This window comes from Podarcis filfolensis, assembly GCF_964270895.1.
Source record: "Podarcis filfolensis genome assembly, chromosome: 1".
Classification (NCBI taxonomy): domain Eukaryota; kingdom Metazoa; phylum Chordata; class Lepidosauria; order Squamata; family Lacertidae; genus Podarcis; species Podarcis filfolensis.
In genome coordinates, this window is record NC_139604.1 from 54,964,742 (window position 1) to 54,978,677 (window position 13,936).

The 13,936-nt window shown below is 52.2% G+C and overlaps 1 protein-coding gene across 2 annotated transcripts; it reads left to right on the top strand.

Annotated features, from left to right (window-relative positions):
• Positions 1-1,729: 1,729 nt before the first annotated feature.
• RTN4RL2 (reticulon 4 receptor like 2) lies at positions 1,730-12,711 on the top strand. 2 transcript variants are annotated; one of them, XM_083625857.1, is made up of 3 exons: positions 1,730-2,460; positions 9,561-10,036; positions 10,942-12,711. In XM_083625857.1, exons 1-3 carry the CDS (start codon positions 2,430-2,432, stop codon positions 11,737-11,739), a joined length of 1,305 nt encoding a protein of 434 aa, XP_083481983.1. In that variant the 5' UTR covers positions 1,730-2,429; the 3' UTR covers positions 11,740-12,711. The 2 variants fall into 2 exon arrangements, with proteins under 2 accessions (XP_083481983.1, XP_083481982.1); XM_083625856.1 differs by lacking the exon at positions 1,730-2,460 and adding an exon at positions 4,420-7,136.
• Positions 12,712-13,936: the final 1,225 nt, after the last annotated feature.

The window sequence follows — 13,936 nt, forward strand, 5'->3', positions numbered from 1 at the left end:
CCATGCTATGCGCCCGAATGGGTCGCCAGTCTCCACTGCAAAGGCACCGCAGCTTCCTGTGTCCATCACCGTTGACTGACTAACCCATCCCGCGGAAGATTCCTGCATTGCAGGGGGTTGTACTAGATGACCATTGGGACCCTTTTCTAAGTGCGTCTTTGAATGTCTACGACGTTCTGCCTGTGCTCTCATCCCGCCCATCGTAAGGACGAGCGTCCTTCTGTTTAGCTATCCCGATGAGCTTTTTCTAGCTGGGAGAAGCAAATCTTGTCGAGATGGTATCTTCTAGTAGGGGACGCTTCGTTTTGCACTGTAACCTGTCTGTGTTTTCCCCCCTCTTAAGTAAACAGCCCTGGGGACGTCTGTTGAAGGCGGTAGAGAAATTCCAATTGCACCAAGGCTGGAATCCTGGACGCACCGACTGTGGGAGCAAGCGCCATTGAGCGCAGTAGGGGGAAAGGTGCAGACCCTGCTCTCCGCGCAGACTTTCTCTTGGTTCGCGTTTCCTCTTTCCATGCTCTTCCAATAGGGCAAATTTTCTGGATGAGCCATGGGATGAGGTTCCATTCCCATCAGCCCTAGTGGTCAGGGATTATGGGAGCTGGAGTCCAGCAACATTGGAAAGGCCGCAACGTCCCCACGCCTGTATCCAGAGCCCCGACGTTTACACGAAAGAAACGCGTCAAACTTGTTTCAGCCTTATATATCGGCTGTTTTTCAGTGTAAGCGACTTCCCATCTGCTCCAGCTCCATGGAGCTGTGTTTTATTCTGCCCCGAACTTCTCCCGCTAAGCGTGTGTGTGTTTCGGGGAGAGCGAGTTGGCCAAGGTCACTTGCCCAACCACTTCGATTTGGGGGAAGTAGGCGCTGATACTCCGATTCCCCACCCCCACCCCGCTTGCTTGCTCGCTCGCTCGCTCGCTCTGTCAGGCTGCTGAGAAATACCTCGAAATCTTTCCAATGGAAACGAAACCAGATTTCCCATCCCTAAAGAACAGTCCCGCTTTTTGCTGTGAGGCAAGCACGAGCCAAACACACCGGAGATCAGAAACTTCTCCCCACGGTTGCTCTGTTCAAAGAGGGGGAGCTGAGGAGGTCGCGCTTCCTCGACAGCCGTGCCCTCTAATCCCTCTAGCCCCCGCCTTCAGCCAAATCCAGTTGCAGTTCCTAGGTAGAAGGGAAACTCTGCACATGCTCAGAAGCACCCTCTTTCTATGATCACCTAGCACGCGGCGGGCGAGGCTTACGCCCTGGCCTCCAGCCGCTTCTCAGAAAGTGCCTGGCTACACAGTTCATCTCCTCCAACCTCCGCTTCTCTGTGCAGGAGGCGCAATCCGTGTTTGGAGCCATCGGGAAGGTGCGCGTCGGAACAGGTGTACTGGTGGGGGCGCATGCTCAGATCTCCTTAACTTTTTCTTTCCCCAACCATTCATTCACCCCAGAAAGCACCGGCTTCAATGGGAGCTTACTCCCAAGTAAGTGTGCACGGGGTGGGGCAGCTGGAGGGAGTGTCTCCCGTGGGGACTGAAGCGAGAACATTTAATTCGTATTAATTTATGCGGTGCGCAAGGTCTGGGCGCGTGGCGCCTATTGTTGACTTCCCGCGGGCGCCCCGTCCCACCCCCGCCCCTTTCCAGGGGAAGGGCAGGGCATGCGACCCCCCGCGGAGTCCAGACGCGATGACGCCCGCAGGGTGGGGCGAGGTGCGTGGGCGGGAAGCAGGTGGGCGGGGCCGAGTGAGGGGCTGCCGGGCAAGGTGGGCCGGGCGGCAGTGGGCAGAGAAGATCGGGGAGGACGAAGGGGAGGACGACCCTCCGCCCGTCCGTCCCGCTCCGAAAGGGTTAAAGCGCGGCCGCGGGGGGGCGGAGCCCCAGCCGGCCCTGGGAATAAGGCGCCGCCGCCCGGCCGCCTGCGCTCCCTTTCGCGGAGTGGTTGGCTGCGCCGGGGCGACGCGCGCGCGCCGAGCCGAGCGGAGCAGATGGTGCCAGGCGGCTCGTCCGGGATGAAGCCTCCGTCCGGCAGCTCTCGCCGGCGGAGCGGAGGGTAGCGCCGCCGCCGCCGGGCCAAAGGAGGGTGGCTGGCCGGCCGGCCGCTTGGCTGGCTGGCCCCAGGCGGGCCATGACCCCCCGCAGGCTGCGCCCAGACGCGCCCGGGCTGCCGCGACCCCTCGGCTTGCGCCCCGTCGCGCAGGAGCTTCTCTAGGGAGTCCCGGGACGCCGAGCGCGTTTGCTCTTCAGCGAGGACTTCCGAGGCGATCGCGACCCTCCCCGCCCCCCACCCACCCACCCACCGCCGCTACTGCTTTCTCCTCCTCCTCCTCCTCCTCCTCCTTGTCTCTTCGTTCATTCCTTTTCTTCTCCTGAGGTTTTGTCTGTCTTTCTTATTTTTTGCCGTTTTCTTCCGTCCCTCCACCGAGCCTGCCTGGCACCATGCGGCTCCGTCTAGGACCCACCCTGTACGGTAAGTAAGGAGCACCCACCTCCACCCCCTCCATCCGTTTTCGGGAGGTCTGGAATGCGGGACACGAATGTTTTGATCGTGAGGGTGGGCGAGGAACCAGAACTTGGTGGGGTTTTTTATTAGGGGGCGGGGAGATGTGGGGGGGGGGAGAGAACGGGACCTCGCGTGTAAACTGGCTGACAAAGCGGGGGGAGAATGGGGCACGATCGGTCAGGAGTCCATATGGGGGTTGTTCCTTTGAGTTCAGAAAGGAAAGGAAAAAGCGAAGCTTTATTTCCCATCCCCTTGAGATGTCCCTTTTGAGAACACGGGAAATATCTCGTGGGAATACACACGCAGGCACAGACACGCAGGCACTCGGTTGTTTGCCCACTCCAGCCCCAAGGCGACCTTGAGGTGGCACCATTTCCAAAGGCGCTATTATGCTCACGTGGACTGGAGATAATGGGCGTCTTCTGGGGCTGTCCAGTTATTCTGTGCTTTGATTGTTCTGAAATAACTGCTCTTTCCCCGATCCGGTGCCTTAATAATGTGGAGGCACACAAGCACCACACACTAGCGATGATGTCCTGGCGAAGGACGCTGTGTATGTCTGTGTGAGAGAGAAAAAGAGCGCTACTCTTCTGATGGTTTTAGAAAAACCATCTCGGATGGATAGCCCCAAGAAAGATTACAGGAGTGGTCTAATTTGCCTGACTCAAAATTGCTCAGAAAGCCTCATTAGCAGCCCCCCCCATGCCACCTGGACAGGATTGTGCAACTTCTAGAGGGGTATCCGTTCCAAAGTGGCTCCGGAGGCCAGGAGGTGGGGTTCTGTAGGCACAGAGGAGGCTGGAGACCTTTCCCCCTCCAGCTCAGCAAGGCCAATTCTCTTCTCCAGGGAGGTGAAGTGTCCTGAAGTTGGAAGGATGCGCACCGCCTCTTCTTGGCATTGAGAGAAGATTGACTCTAAAGGTGATGGACAGGGCCAGTGTGTGTGTGTAAGAGAGAGAGACTGCAATGGGCTTCTCCATCTCTGGAGGGCCGATCAGTGCTGAATTCATAAAGGACGGAGGATGTGCGCTGCCAGCGAATGAGGCAGGAGCCAAGGAATGGCAGGTGCTGCAGATCTCCCTGGCACTGCTGTCCTGCAGGACAGATGCATGGCCCATGTGGGTCCCGGGATCAGGAGACCGGGCTAGAGTTCAGGCGAGGCAATGGCCCTGCCTGCCTGGCTGGCTGGCTGGCTGGAGGGATGCCGGTGGCTTTCTGCTCTACTCTGCTTGTTGCCATTTATAGCCTGGCCCCCAATGGGTTACGCAACAACAAGGCAGCTGCTTATTTTGGGGGTGTTAAATTATGGACGAAAGAGGAGTTGGGTTGTTTTCAGCTTTATCCGCGTCACCAGCTACGTCAGACCTGCTACCTCTGGCCCCTCCCAGGGACACTTGTCTTAACCCCCCCAGCCTACGCACAACTGAGTTGTCATTTCTGATCTCAGCACCCACCATGGTTCCCCAGATTTAGGAGCAGGGCTAGAGTGTTGCCTGCCTTGGTCTCGGATAGCACATCGCGTAGCGCTTCCTGCCAGATCCTGCACTGGAACACCCAGGCACCCCAGCTCCTCGGATGGGTCCTACCCTGGACAAACCTTGCTTGTCCTATGCAGCTCTGCTGATTCTGACACAGGATTCTATAAACATTGGAACATGCGTACCTGGACCAGCCATACAGACAGCCGCAAACAAGGATATATGTGACCAGGGGTGAAAATCTGGATTCAGTGAGCTCCCCCATAGAGCATGTCAACTTGTGGCTCCAGATGGAAAATTGTTCAGCGTTAAGCACCCAGGTCTAGAGGCAAACCATGTGATATGGTGGTGGTGAGAGGGAATCTGTGGCATTCTGGAGTGCAGCAGCATTATTATCTATCTATCTATCTATCTATCTATCTATCTATTTCCATCTGACTGGATAGAATGCACAGATCTTTTGTAAGCACATATCTTCTGATTCAGTTTATTCTTCTAATTTCAAAGTTAATTTCCTTCATGTTTCCCTTTTCTTGTAATCTACACTGCAAACATAAAGAGAAAGTTGAATGCTGGGGGAGGGGGGACCCTCCCCAAGACAACAATAGCTAGGTAGGCTGAGCCTGCCCACTGTTTGCCTCCCACCTTGAAAGCAGGCCAGTAAACAGATATGTGAAGCCCTGACCAGCCATTAAACCCCATGGGGATGGAAGGAAGGAGAAGCATTCCCTCTGTGAATGGAATCACGCTGGAGGGCCACATCCTTGACTTTTCTTTCCCAGAGTGGCCTGTTGTTACTTTAACTGCAAATAGGTTGGCAACCGGCAAGTCAGGTGGCACCCTTCTCAGGTCTGCGTCTGTCCAGCTGCCAGTCTTCCAGCTTCCAGCTGCCAATCCTTCCTGTAAGGGGTAAGAAAAAGCTCTTTCCAAAAGGGCAATAATGCTCCATAGTGGGGGAGAGTTCTGGTGTGTTAAGATGGGAAACAATACTTGATTAATGGAGCACCAGTACTGCTGCTATCACGGCATGCTGGACCCTAACCTGGCGCCAACACATTTAAAAGATCTCCAGGGTTCAGAACAGAGGCTGGTGGGGAAAGCAATGGGATGATGAGCCCAAAAGGCTGACACAAAACATGGCCCATTGAATATAGCCACCTTTTTCAGTAGAAGCCCTTTGCACCCACTATTTGAGTATTCATCAGGATGCTATTTGTTTATTTAAAAAAAGATTTGAGAACCTTTGAACATAGTTGACTTTTCCAGCATTGAAACTTTGGAGATCAGCATTCCTTTCTTCTGGCAGAGGAAGACAAAACCAACAGCTGGCAGCCAAAGGAGCAAATAGGCCTCTCTCTGTCTTCCTCTCTCTCTCTTCCTCTCTCTCTCTTTTAAAGCCAGGGTAGCTGTACAGCATCTAGAGGAGGGAGGGCAAGGCTGCGAGAAGAGGCTCTCCCCCTTGGAGGATCCCAGTCAATACCATGCCCTGATTTTTAGAAGAGATGTTCAGCCTGCAGGAAAGGTGGTCTGATGTGTGTTTCTGTAGTTCCTCCCTGCTTGAGAGAGAACAGGTTCCTCATGAGCTGCAAGGATCAAGAGGTGGAGGTCAAGATAGGGAGGAAATAGTGTCCCTTAAGAAGCCAGACTTTCTGCAAGAACTGGAAATACTGTCTCATTTCGTCCCCTTCCTCCTGGGATTAAGAGCACACCTACTGCCATTGATTTCACTCCTACCTCTTGAGTTAAAAATGGAGCCAATCTAGCTGTGCATCCCAGGTCAGACCATGCTTTCAGTCTTCGGTGGTGGTAGAAAACTTCTGTATTATTCCTCTCCCTCCCAAGTTCTTCCTGGCTAGTAGGCACAGATCTGATTTATTTTCGGTTTTGATTATTTGTTACCGTTTTTATTCTGCATTTCCCGCAGTGAGCTGATTCCCCTCTCTTGTCCCCACAACAACCCTGTGAGGCAAGTTAGGCTGGGGAAAAAGGACTGATGCAAAGCCACCCATTTTGCAGGCCACTACAGGGTTGTGTTGGGGGAAAGCAACCCATCACGTCCCAACTTCCCACCACAACTCTTCTTCCTTTCAACTATTCTGGGAACTGAGTCTGTCTGGCAGGATGTCCCACCTCCTTCCTTCCTCTGTGTGAAGTAAAGGCCCTCACGTGCACATTCACAAGGCACCAGGTTGGGGGAGATGGCAGGGTCTGATTCCAGCTTCCTCACCTCTGCCTTGGAATCCTGCTGCATGTGACCCATGCCCCCACCCTGTTCCTTTCCATCATGGGGCAAGTTGTTCCTGCGCCTTCCCAAGGGAGTGGTAAAATCCATCCATAACAGTGTGTTTAAAAGCCAGAGTGCATTGAGGAGCTTGTGCTATTCGTAGTACGGACTGGAATCCTCTCACAAGGTTAATGAACATTTGGTGAAGTTTTCTTCTGAGGGAAGGATCAAGGGTTTTAAATCTCAGGAGAAGCAGTTTAGGAGGGAGAAATGTCTTTAAGAGCGGGGGTGGGGGGTGCTGGTGTCGGCTTGGATGGGGATTACAGGGCACACATTCTTAGTGTTCTAGCCAAGAACATCTCCTCTCATTGCAGTTTAGCAACAAGGATAGTAAAATAGCGTTTTTGGTCTCATACAAATGCGCTTGGTCTCGTCTGAGTCGTTCAGCTTTTCACCTTGAAAATTATGAATGAGCACCTCTTGCATTTGCTGGGGGGGGGGGAGGAATTGAAGCAAAGCGTTCCCGGGAGAAGTTGGAGAGGAGACCGGGAAGGTAACTGTGGGTGGGTAATTCCTGAGAATATTGGGGAAATGTGGGGTGGGTGGAACTGAGAAGGAATTTGCTGTGAAAACCCCCATGAGATTCAAGGGTGGGAGTGTGAGAGTTGGCTGGGGTGGGGCATAGGGAGGTCAGCAATATCTAGAACTTGCCTGCAAGCCTCCCTTCCCCCTAAGATGAGGCAGAGAGGCCAGAGGGCTTTTATGGGGAGAGATGCGGAGCTTCCAATCCCTTTCCCCTCTGCTTTTTCTCTGCCCAAGCTCCAGCGAAAAGCCACAGGCCTGAATTATGGATGAGACTCCTTGGGTTACAGCCGGTTCCACCGCACCAGAGAGAGAGAGAGAAAGAAAGAGAGAGAGAGAGAGGAGTCCAGAGACAAGAGGCAAGCAGTCAACATTAGTAGCAACTGCAGCTCCCTCTCTTCTCTGCCCCCACCCCTCTGCTCAAGATAAAGGCTTTTTCCCTGTTCTCCCTTGAGGGAAAACTGGCCTGCCATTATTGGAGGAAATGGCCACTGCTGATGGCACTGAGGAACATAGGCTTCCTTCCACCCCACCCCAGGGTTTTAGGGGAGGTGTTTTAGCAGGAAGGGAGCAGGGAGGTCAGGGCAGATTTCCCTCCTTACTTCAGGGGTGAAAAACAGGTCCTGCAAACAGAACTTCGCCTCATGTGTCTCTTTGGTTGTGGAACATGCATGGTTGCTGCTGACTCAAAGCCATGCTTTTGGAGCTATAAAGCGACATGTATTTTTGTGACTATCAGTTCTGTAATTTGATTCACAACCTGAATCCCAGTCCTGACTGTGTCATATCCTGCCAAAGTTGTGCCTGTTATTGTCACGAAGCCACCCATCAGTAAAAATGGGGTGGGGGAGACACTCCTTTCCTTTCCTTGGCATGGCATATGTTATATAAGTTAGGGCTTTTTTGTTGTTGGAAATTTATGTTTCTTTGCTACCAGCTTGCGGTAATAGTCCAAAACTGAGCGCAGACAGAATTCTTTAAAAAAACTGGGAAGAGGGGGAAGAATTGGATTCTGTGGTGGATTTGGGGGGGCAGCATTTCACCTTGGCATCTGTTAGCAGCTGTCTTGCAATTCCCTCTTGTCCCAGTGGCCATTCAGCCTGCCCCCCACCCTTGTGTTCCTGCTCTGTTTAACTGGGTCAGTGCAAGACTTCTGCTAGTAATCTTACAGCAAAAGGAGGGGTGGGGCAGGGGGTCCTGGCCTTCTCTGGTGCCACACTTGTGAATCTCCTGACCTGTGGAGTGAAACCCTCCCTTAAAGAATTCTGAACGCTGGGATTTGTAAAGGGTTGCTGGGAATTATAACCCCATGAGGAGGAAACTGCAGTGCCCAGAATTCTTTGAGGTAGTGAAATGGGCTTAAATTGTACTTAGTGTGTACACTACCCCTATCTCCTATCTATGACTGGTGTAGCCAAAAGGAGGCTTTTCCCAGTATGCTTCATGCAAGTCCCAAAACAGTGAACGTATCAAAACTATAAAGTTAAGCTGGCGGGGGGGGGGGTGATTTCAGGTGTCTCTTATTTGAAGGGACATGGGGACTGTCATATTCCTGCCCTGGGGGGGGGGGCGGATTTACGATGTTGTTGATGCTGGTAAAGATGGAGCTGTGTTGAAGCATTCTGGGTGTTGGTGAGGCTCCTTGAAGGACTCCTGCGTTTGTGCAGAGCTTGTCATGAGCAGCATGGAGGCTGGGGAGAGTGGGAAGGCAGCGTAGGGCCCGCGTGGAGGTGGTGTGAACTACCGAAACGGCATCGGCAGCTTGTGTTACTCGTTTGCCACGTCACACTGCCCACACGCATGCATGCAGAGGTTGGGGACCATGCACACTTGCACGAGGAGGAGGGGTCTCACATGAGAAATTGTGTGCGAAGGATGACATCTTTGGCTCTCTTGCCTAGGGGAGCATGCCTCCTCATGTGGGATTACGCCTCGCAGGGTTGCCGGCTCTGGTGACTTGTGAGTCTCACGGTTTGGGATCTCTCTCTCTGCATCGCAGCTCATGAAAAGTGGGAGGATTTTGGCTTTCTTTCTTTCTTTCTCTCCTCTTTTCTTTTAAATCAAAGTAATAGCCAGTAAATCAAAGATAAAGAGCTGGGAAATGTAAGTGACCCGTCAAGAACACAATGTTGACATTCTGTTTTGATCTTTCAAAATCATGTTTTTAACTGGAAGCCTGACAACTGAACCTTTGAAGTATCTGGGTAGTATGTGTGTATTGTGGGGGAGTAGTAAAGAGAGCTAGTGTGGTGTAGTGGTTAGAGCAAGGGTGTGGTGATGATGAAGATGAGGAGGAGAATAATGGGAATAGCCCCCTTAAGCTCTCAAGAGGAAAGCTGGGGTATAAAGATTTTAAATCAGGGTTTCCCAAACTTAGGTCTTCTGCTGTTTTTGGACTACAACTCCCATCTTCCCTAGCTAGCAGGACCAGTGGTCAGGGGTGATGGGGATTATAGTCCAAAAACAGCTGGAGACCCAAGTTTGAGAAACCCTGTTTTAATTCATGAGTGGGAAACTTATTGCCTTCCAGATGTCATTGGACTCCAACTCCCAGCAGCCCCAGCTAGCATGTCCAGTAGTCCGGGATAATGGGAGTTAATAGTCCAACAAAATCTAGGCGGCCACAGCTTCCCCAGCCCAGCTTTGAATAAATAGCTGTCTTGAAATAGCAATGAAGTGGGTGGACAAGGAAGGCGGGACCACTCCTAGGATATTCCACATAAGGGCGGGGGGTGATGGTTGCTGAAGGAAGCATCTCATTGCCTGTCCTTCTCTGCTTCCAGGCTTGGCTCCCACCTTCCTGCTCCTGTTGGCCTTTCCTCTGGTGGCAGCCATGTGCCCCATGCTTTGCACCTGCTACTTTTCTCCGCCCACGGTCAGCTGCCAGGCCAACAACTTCTCCTCGGTGCCACGGGTCCTGCCCGCCAATGCTCAGCGCCTCTTCCTGCAGAACAACCTGATTGGGACCCTGCGGCCCGGCATGTTTGGGCCAAGCCTCGTCACCCTTTGGCTCTACTCCAACAATATCTCCTCCATCCAGCCAGGCACCTTCCGCCACCTCCAAGCTCTGGAGTGGCTGGACCTGGGGGACAACCGCAATTTGCGCACCCTGGACGCAGACACTTTCCGCGGGCTGGAGCGGCTGCAGTCTCTGCACCTGTACCGCTGCCAGCTGAGCAGCTTGCCGACCACCATCTTCCGTAACCTCTTCAGCCTCCAATACCTCTACCTTCAGGAGAACAACCTGCTTTGCCTGCAGGTGAGCCAGATTGCTTGGTTGTGGGTTAGCGTGGAACTTGGGCCACTGCCTCTGGCCTCTAGGGGGAGCTTTTCCCCAGGTGGGCCGTGGAGGTATGGACCCCTTTCTCCCCTGGCGGTCCTCTGGGCTTAAGTTCCTTTTGACCTTGTGGGGCATATTCTCAAGGAAAGATGATGGGAGTGGGAAGGAAGAAAAATGACTGGCAGTGGAGCCTGAGGACAGATGGGGAATTTCCTCTGAGTTTCCAGCAAGCAGATGGATAGGAGAGAGTCTCACTGGGCAGAGCAGGGAGGTGGGTCGATGAGGCGAGGTGTTGACATGTTTCCACATAGATGGTTTAAGATGTGCCTTCTGAGAGGACAAATGGAGGCCTCTCCGCCATTTCTCTCTGAAGACTGGCAAGGAACTGGTGTGCCGCTCATCCTTCCACCCCCACATGGCTGGTCCTCCCCTGAAGGAAGGTTCTCTGTGCCCTGCCAGCGACTCACTTAAAAACCACATGCCTATCCGGCCTCGGGCGCGCTGTGGCTTAAGAGTAGGGGAGCTGCAGCCTGGCCTGCAGCAGCAAAAATGCATTTGCAGATCATGCCTCAGTGCTTCAAGCCACATCCTTAGCGGGGGAGGGCAAAGTTTGTGGGTGGGGGACTTGGGAGCCAGCCTGTATCATTTCCTCAACCAAAGCGCAGGAGTCAACTTCCTCATAAAACTCTGGCTTTGCGTCCAGCAGTAAATCCTGTGTAGCTGCGTGGGAGAGATCTGGAAAGGTGGGGAGGCAGCAATGAATGTCTACAGTCTTCGAGTTGACAATCGGCCTAGAATCTCCCATATGGAGGAAGAGGCCTTTGGGGCTGTTCCTTTTGCCAGCGGTGTCTTCACAGCTTGTCCTTTCTTCCTGCATCTCCCAGGACGACCTTTTTGTGGATCTGGCAAACCTGAGCCACCTTTTCCTGCACGGCAACAAGATCTGGCAGCTTTCCGAGAACGTCTTCCGGGGTCTGTCTGGATTAGACCGCCTGTTGCTGCACAGGAACCGCCTGCATGCCATTCCAACTTGGGCCTTCCGCGATCTGGGCAAGCTCACCATCCTGTATTTGTTCAACAACAGCCTGACCACCCTCTCTGGGGAAACCCTCTCAGACTTGCCGTCCCTGGAGTTCCTACGCCTCAACAACAACCCGTGGGCCTGCGACTGCCGGGCCCGATCCCTCTGGGCCTGGTTCCAACGCACGCGCGTCTCCGTCTCGGACGTCATATGCACTTCTCCGGCCGACCGCGTGGGGCGCGACATGCGCCACCTCAACGAAACGGCCTTCCGGGGCTGCCCGCCGGGCAACCACCACCCTGTAGGCTTTGACTGGGGTTGCAGGCCCGAGTGGGAGAATGGAGCGGCTCACCCCCACCCTCACCCCCGCCCTCACTCCAATGGCTCATCCAATCACCTCTATGGCCTCGGGGGGTCGCCTCCCGCCGACCCCTCCTCCTTCTACAGGGACGTGCCGGCGAATGACATCCGCAGCCCCAAGTATGACCCACCCACGGAGGACGGCTACTGGGGGGGCTATGGCAATGAAGAAGGGGGGCAGCTAAAAAAGGGGTGCCCGGGACCTGGCTGTTCTTCTCTAGACTCTGGAGGTACCAGGATTGGCTTCCTGTTGCTTCCCTTTCCCTGGCTGCTGATGCTTTGGGGACCTTCCTGGTTTTGACAATGGAGGGTGGCTGCTCTGCTGGATGCTAAGCTGCCTTTTGAGAACTGACTCTCTGGGAGATCCAAGCCAGGATGGGTCCCCACCCAGCGCTTAGCTGAGGCCAAAGGGATTAAGCTTCCTCCTGCTACAGGGACAAAGGGAGACTAGATCCGTTGCTGCTGCTTTCCTGGCCATTTGTGAGACTTAACACTGGAGCCACTTTCTGGGTGGCATCTGACATATTTTGTGAACATATGGCAAGGGCACCCCCTTTTTATTTCTGGGGTGTTGCATAATTCCGCTAAAGATGTTCCCTTAATGCTACTGCTATCCAGGGCTGTTACGAGGCCTTCTGTGTTTTCCATATCCTGGAAAGAGCAGGGATCTCTTCTGTGCATGACAAGGAAGTGCGGAATGAATGAGGATCTGATCTTCAGAGGTTCTGTTCTTTCTTCAGTATCCTACCATGCACATAAGTGCCTGCTTTGTCCAATCGGATAGGATATCTCAACTCAGAAAAAAAAGAAAAGAAATACCATTCTCCTCCTGAGCCGCAGAAGGCTACAGGAATCTTGGGCCCTTGTCACTCTTGACTCCTCCCCCATTATTTGGTATATGTTTTGGGGTTTTTAGTTTAAACACCAGGGGACCAACTCACATAATCAGTTCAGGTAATAATTACCCAGTGCAATGTTTCACTGGGTAAACTAATCTTCATTGGCAGGGATAGTGTCTACATGATGATGAAAGTGGCTGTGTTGGCTCTTCCATACTACCAAGTCTTAGGCAACAGTTGCAGTTATCTCATGATAAACACGATCATGTGAATTGGCCCTTGCTCATAACTGCTGGTCTTCATTTTTTTGTGTGGCTGTGTCCTCTCCCCACCCCACCCCTGGTGCCTCCATGTCTTCCCCTGCCCCTATTTTCCCTTGAAAAAAAGGCCAAAAAAATGGTTGGTTGGAGAACTATTAAACTATTTTAGTATGGCTTGGTGGACTTGGTCACTCAAGGAGGTTTGTAATGGGGTACGCTGAGAGAACCATTACGAGGTGTAAGAAGTCCGTAATGTCTGGCTGATTGGAAGTTAACTGGAAATGAGTAGCTCGTTCTGTCAAAGGTTGCTCATTTTTCATTACACATTCTTGTATGGATACTTCCTGGAGTAGCCGTTAAGCCAGTCATTTGGTTATTGAAAGAGATCCAGTCCATTCATCCATGGTTTCTTCAGAAATTCCATTATTGCAACTGGTCTTCACTTGTATTGAAGTTGTGGCCTCTGTCTGCTGCCGTATAACCTGCATTTGCTGCAGTGTGCTACACTTGACAAAGAAACACAACTGAGTCCAGCTTCCCAATGTGTGCCTTTTCTTAAACAAGTGTTCTCATAATCACATGTTTACTTTATAAAAGTCTACCTGCTTAAAACAGGCCCCAGAGCTTTGGAACAAGGGCTCCTTTCAGATACATTAGTCCACAGGTCTTTCTAGGCTTAGTTGGCTTGAAACAGCCTCTACTTCTGTCTTAGCCTGCTGCATAGCTTATTTACAGTATTTATTTATATGCTGCCTTTCAGCAGAAAGTTAGCAAAGAGGTTTACAAAGCAAAAATGGACAACAATTAAAACACCCCAACTCTAAAGCTTTGGCTACACTTTATAATCCACCCTCTTCCATCAGTTGAATGTTACTTGAAGGCCTCATTGGAAAAATTCCAGCAATGGATTATTCTCACAAATCCTAGAGTTAGAGGCTGTCAGAGATGCTGATGGGAAGGAAGACCTGAAGCCATCTCCTGTTGCTGTTGTAGCCAGGCTGGCCCCATAGTGACCATATAGTGTGGTCCTGGAAGTGTTGCATATATAGCCCAAGAGGTTAGTGTCCGAAAGAGCTAGGGGTAATATAAAATCTGGCTGGGACATAGCAATTTGGAATAAATTACTGGCAGCAAAAACAAGAGCAATGTAGCATAAAACCCAAACACATTTATTTTGGCAATGGATAATACTCCTTAAGGGTTTATGCTTCCACAAGAAGCAGTGATTGCCACCAACTTGGATGGCTTTAAAAGATGATTAGACAAATCCATGGGGGATAAAGCTATCAATGGCTACTAACTCTGATGGCTATGTTCTGCCTTGACTACTGTCAAAGGCAGTATGCCTCTGAATAGCAGTTTCCCCGGAAGCTGCAGGAGAGGAGCTTGCTGTTGTGCT